Source organism: Priapulus caudatus, unplaced genomic scaffold (genome assembly GCF_000485595.1).
Source record: "Priapulus caudatus unplaced genomic scaffold, Priapulus_caudatus-5.0.1 Scaffold395, whole genome shotgun sequence".
Classification (NCBI taxonomy): Eukaryota; Metazoa; Priapulida; class Priapulimorpha; order Priapulimorphida; family Priapulidae; genus Priapulus; species Priapulus caudatus.
In genome coordinates, this window is record NW_014577456.1 from 156793 (window position 1) to 162994 (window position 6202).

At 49.0% G+C, this 6202-nt stretch overlaps 1 protein-coding gene across 1 annotated transcript in view; it reads right to left on the bottom strand.

Annotated features, from left to right (window-relative positions):
* Window positions 1-3501, bottom strand: part of LOC106809907 (exocyst complex component 7-like) — a 19355-nt gene extending 15854 nt beyond the window's left edge. Inside the window, exon 1 of the mRNA XM_014813145.1 lies at window positions 3462-3501. Coding sequence (XP_014668631.1) covers window positions 3462-3501 — 40 coding nt within the window. The remainder of the gene's footprint in view (window positions 1-3461) is intronic.
* Between the last annotated feature and the right edge of the window lie 2701 nt (window positions 3502-6202).

The window sequence follows — 6202 nt, forward strand, 5'->3', positions numbered from 1 at the left end:
GCTTACTCGCTCAAGCTTGGACTCGATTGCCCACTTTTGGTTGATAATGTTTTCCATCGCGAATCCGATGTTAATTTCTTAAATCGCCGTGAGAATCAAAATCAAAACACCTTCTGGTTCAGTAACTAGTTCTCTGGTAACCAGTAAGTGCTTTTATGGACCGTATATTTCATTTCTCATAGAGTTCCAGCCATCAACCACCAAACTATTTATATGTGGGGCGCCATCTGCTGGTAATAAAAGTAGGCTGACTTTCTTGAATGACTAATTTATTGGGTATAAATTACAAATATACATAATACTATTTAGCTAAGAACATATAGATTTCTTTGCGTGTGTTCAGTTTTCAGTAATTAGTTCAATTAATCTGTCTAAAGTCTTGACGAAATTGTTCGTAAATGATACGATATTTAGCCGCGAGATAGCGCGACGACATCATTGTATTGTATGAAGGTCGAGTGCGCCTGACAGCCTCCGCTCTCCTCCTCCTCTTCCTCTGCCACATTCTTCTTTTTTTCAAACCATGTTCAGGACATCTCCCTGGGAGATATTCACAAGCCTAAACCAAGTTAAAGCCAATGTTAAAACTAAAATATTATCTAGGCGTTAGACTAAACACGAAAACTTTAAAAACCGAAGTGCCTTGGAATAATGATAAAATGGAACTAATAATAAAATCGCATCCTAATATCAAGAGTAAAATATCTGCAGCCTAGTGTCTACAATCATGCTCCACATGTCTCCGTCATGGTCTGTGGCGTGCTCTCATTCATATCATCCATTTACTGTGTGCGTCATAATAGCGCCCTATGTAATTTTCAGTCAGCTATTAGTGTGTGTGTGGGGGGAGGGGGGTCCATATGCTTCTTTTTATATAATAGCACCCCCCTACACGCGCAATGCGACCAAAACGCGTTAATATGTACCACCAGCGCTATCTAGCGGCAAGGACTGAATGTAGTCCTTCGCTACACATCCCTTATAGCCACCTCAACGCCTGATAACATGATGATGTTTAATTAACGTGACAAGGTTGCGAAACATTGTGACGTGTCTAACGTCACCGCGGTATGCCGATCACATTTTTCGAATAATTTTTCCGCTAAGACGCCTCCTCGTCGTAAGAAGTCGTGAATAGAATAACGTTCCACACTGCCTCGCGAGTTGATAGATGTCGTCGAAAGAGAATAAAACGCAATCTCAATAGTCATGCATGCATATGCATGAGGCGCGCCTTGCATCCTCTTTCTCTTTCCCTCGTAAAAGAAACGACCTACCCTAGCGCTCTAACGTGATTCTCCTTCCCAGCTTTTACCATCATTGCCGCGCGAATTCATGGAAGCAGGAGGATCGTGTGGAAATCACCTCCGCCGCCGCTCTCGCCTGCTCGCCCGCGTCTGCCGTGCGCGCGACACCGGCCGCCGTATCTCGTATATAGCTGGCACTTCAAAGCAGCCGCCGTCTCACGTTAAGTGGCTTCGTGGTTGCTGCATTCGCATCTCCGTCTCTCCCTCCCTCTCCCCCTCCCCCTCCCCCCTCTCACTCTCCGCCGCTAATAAAATAACAGACTTCAAACAACGGAACGTCGTTCGTGGGTGATTTTTCGCGCGGCTTTCATACGTTCGAGCGCAAACAATGCGACGGGTACCAACGCTAAAAGCATCAAAGCTATCAATGCAATTTGCCAACTTTCCGCTCGCCTTTGATTTCGTTCTATTTCCCTCGTACCTGTTCCGCAGTGGGCGGACATCAAAGCCGCACCGCCGCCTGTCCTCTCCCTTGTACTTTAATTTTTGATGCAATAGGGCTCATAAAACCCGGTGGTTTTTAACTGTTAAATAATTTCCCATCTCCACCGCATTACGGCAACATCAAAGGCGCCGCCGCCACATTAGTGTGGAATTGTGTAACCAATACTGCCGGAAACTTGTGTTAATATTTCAGGATGCATATTGGCTAAATAACAACAAAACTGTGCATAATTTAATAAAAGGTTTTACAGAGAAGAGAATGAATGCGTCCATTCATTGTGCGACATCAAAGCGAATGCCGCCGCGGAGCAAACGCGGTTTATTTCCGCAGAAATCCGCATTTCCGCCTATTTTAAATTCTGCCTATTATACAAAACCCGTTTGCAAGACATTTCTGTTTTATAACGACGCAGATACGCGAATGGTTATGAGAACTCTAACAGCAATGTTCACTCCACTAATGCAGGGGTTTTCTGTACACCACTGAATACGATAAAATCCATATGGAAAAAAACGAGTGCTAAAGCATAAAAAGAAGAAAAAGAATATTACATAGACACGCAAAGAGTTCACGCCTCCAAGTTGGAAAAAAATCACAATGGCAATATTTTCCACCTCTATAGATGGGATAACAATGGCCATTGCCATACCGAGTTAGCGGTGATATACTTACTAACTAAATACAATTACCCCCTTATTCGTACCACCTTTCATTTTTAAAGTTCCCTTTAGAACTGAAAAGGGCACTTTAAAAACGACCCTCTCTTCAACGGATATAGATCTATATGTCAAGCTATTAAGCTAACAGTCGCAAGACAAAGCGGCTACTGACTAGCAGACCCTTTGATGTTTTTATACCGTACATGTGCATTGTATAGGATATATCTACGAGCAGACAGGCGGGAGTGTGTCGATCGGTACTGTGAGGAGAGGAACGGATGCGTAGGCGATGGATGCGTGTGTGTGTGTGTGCGCAGCTGCGCCCGTGTTGGTGTCAGCAGCTAGCATTACAGCGCTCTAAGTCGCAGCCCAGTGCGCTTAATTCTTTCTCGTCTCCGTCCGTCTACTCTCTCTCCTCGCTCTCTCTCTACTCTCTCTGCTCTCTCTCTCTCTCTCTCTCGCTCGCTCTCTCATCTCTCAACTCTCGCTCCCGCTCCGTCTCTCTGCTCTCTCTCATCTCTCTCTCTCTCTCTCCGTCTCTCATCTCTCTCATCTTCTTCTCTCTTCAGTCTCCTTCCTTATACTCAAGTTTAAGATAGAGTTACGATTTTTCTTTAGGAGAGAGGGGGTGGGAAGAGGAAGGGCGAGAGGGGAACAAGAGAGAGGGGGGATAGAAAAGGAGAGAGAGAAGAGCGAGGCGAGAAGATGTGTATAATTTTTTTCATCGCCTCGTTTAAGGGAAGAATAATATCTGCGTTTGTTTCGTGATTAGGATGAATGAAAATAAGAAGTCCAGCCAGTGCGCTTATTCGCTCTCGTTGCTCGGTCTCTCTGTCTCTCTCTCTCTCTCATCTCATCTCTCGTCTCTCTCTCTTCTCTCTTTTGCGTCTGCTTCTCTCTCTCCTCTCTCAGAGCCTAGGACTCTCTCCCCGGTCATCTCTGAACATTCACCGTCTCTGCATGTCTCTCTCTCTCTGACTATCACCTCTCCAACACCCGATCCCATCTTCTACAATCCCAATCGTTCGCGCCGCCGCCCGTACTCAGTACCTCGGGCGTCCTCCTGGGCGAGAGCCACCTTCCCGGACATCAGTCTTATTACCGAATCCTCGGATTCTCTCTCTTCGCTTCTGCACTCTCTGTGTCGCTCGCTCGCAGTGCAAATGCTAATGCTAAACTCGGCCGCTTCTGCACCCCAGTGGAAGTCTGTGGCCAGGGGCTTACCCCCCTCCCCTGCACGAATCCATTGAAAATCAGCAAGCAGAATAAATACGGACGGCACCCTTTTATTTCTCAGTTCGCTATTCGGGCCGGTTCATCCAAGCGTGGTGCTTGCTTCAAGTTGCTTGATCAGCACTTTACAGCAGTGCACGAGGGCCGGTTCGCCCTCGCGAGCGCCAGATCAGAAGGGGGGTCAATGAAGCCCAGCGGCGCTTCCCACCCGGCGCGCGGCAAAGCAGCAGCGGCGCGGGGGCGGTTTGGGGCAGACAGCGCATTACACATGAATGATATCCGAGAGAGATGGTGGGGGTGGGTAGGAGAAGGAGGAGGAGGAGAGAAACGTACCGGACTCGCCGACACACAGCCCGTGTACAGGTCGCACGGTAGGCACGCAACACAACCAAGACGCACGTTGCACACACACAGAGCGCAGGGCGGCATTGTACCATACACCCATTTCTCCAGAGCAGTACTTACATTATCGGAACGAAAAATGCTTTATAAATATACATGATCGTCCCCAACTGTGGTGACTTTAACGCACAATGCGTCCGTAGAAAAAAAAAACATATCAAACTCGCCGCATGACACTATATTGATGTTATTGCCGTGGATGCGTGGCGTTAACTATAGGCAAGACGCTCCCTGACGCATTCACGCACACACACACGCGCGCGCGTGCACGCACGCACGCACACACACACACACACGCGCGCGCGCACGCACGCACGCACGCACATACTTGTCTATAATAAGTCTCTTGCAGAGTCGCAATACAAGCTTGAAAGGTAACATTCACAACAAGATCCACAACGTACGCGATATCACCGTTAGCCTCAATAGCGACGGCAATGCATGTTACAGTATATTATAGTTCTTACTATGATATAGGTAGTTATATATATATATATATATATATATAGTATATATACATAATATAAATATATATAGTATAGTATATATATATATATATATATAATTGGTATACTTCGACTTTGCGCTGGCACTATATCCTTATATCCTGGCCTATCTATCTAGCAGATTACACGCACTATATATATGCACGCACACACACGGGGCACGCACGCGTCGCACGCACACATGCACGTACACGATCTACGACCAATAATACTATACCAGAAGTCAAGAAAAAAATTAATTCATAGTATTCCTTCGTTAGAGCATATTATATTTTATAGTATTCCCTTCTTTGTATAGTATAAGGAGTAAATAAAAACATTTGTTTTTATCTACGCCTTATTCGATAAAGAAATATGCAATAGTTGAGACGAGCTACGGAGATGAATATCCTTCTTGTAGTAAATTGGCCAACCAATCTCGCACAGTCTTCGTACGTAGCCTGGTGGTGTAGGGTGGGGGTAGGGTGGGGTAGCGGGGGAGGCAAGGAAGAGAAAATATTACCAACAGGAGCGTAAAAATTACCAGCCGGCATTTTGCGGTCAGTGTAATACGTTTATATGTACCGCGGCGGTGGCGGCGCGGCGCGCAAAGCGGTGGCGGCGGCACTACACTCAACGCCCCCTGGCCTTATGCGATCCGACGTATTCATGGTTTCGCCGATGGCCTTTGAGTTCGTCGTTCGCATGAAGACATGCATGCGGACTGGTATCGGTTAATGGAGGCGTGTGCGTGCACGCTGGGTACACGCATGCAGGATGGATTAGGTGGTCGGTGGTGGTGGGTGGTGGGGTGGTGGTGGTGGTGTGGGCTGGTGGTGGTGTGGTGTGGCTGTGGTGGTGGTGGTGGTAGGTGGGTTAGTGGTGGGGTGGTGGTGGTGGTGTGGTGTTGGTGGTGGTGGTGGTGGTGGTGGTGGGTGGTGATGGTGGTGGTGTTGGGTTGGTGGTGGTGGATGGTGGCTGGTGGTGTGGGGTGGTGATGGTGGGTGTGGTGGTGCTGCTGGTGGATGGTGGTGCGTGTGGTGGTGGTCGTGTTGGTGGTGGTGGTGGTGTGGTGGTGTGGTGGTGGTGGTGGTTAGTGGTGGTGATGGGGTGGTGGTGGATGTGGTGGTGGTGGTGTGGTGGTGTGTGGTGGTGTGGTGGTGGTGGTGGTGGTGTGTGGTGGTGGTGGTGGGTGTGGTGGGTGTCGGTAGGTAGTGGTGGTGATGGTGTGGTGGGTGTGGTGGTGGTGGTGGGGGTGGTGGTGATGGTGGTGGTGGTGGTGGTGTTGGATGGTGTTGGTGGTGGTGGTGGTGGGTGGTGGTGGTAGTGGTGGTGGTGGTGGTGGTGGTGCTGCTGTGGTGGTGGTGTGGTGTGGTGGTGGTGGTAGTGGTGGTGATTGGTAGGTGGTGGTGCTGCTGGTGGTGGTGGTGGTGGTAGGTGGTGGTGGTGGTGGTGTGGTGGGTGGTGGTGGTGGTGTGGTTGTGTGGTGGTGGTGGTGGTGTGGTGGTGCTGGCGCTGTCGTTGGTGGTGAGGTGGTGGTACGGTGTGTGGTGGCGTGGGCGTGGCGGTGGCCGTGTGGTGGCGGTGGTGTGGTGGTGGTGGTGTGTGGTGGTGGTGGGTGTGGTGGATGGTGTGGTGGTGGCGGGGCCGGTGGTGGTGTGGTGGTTTGGT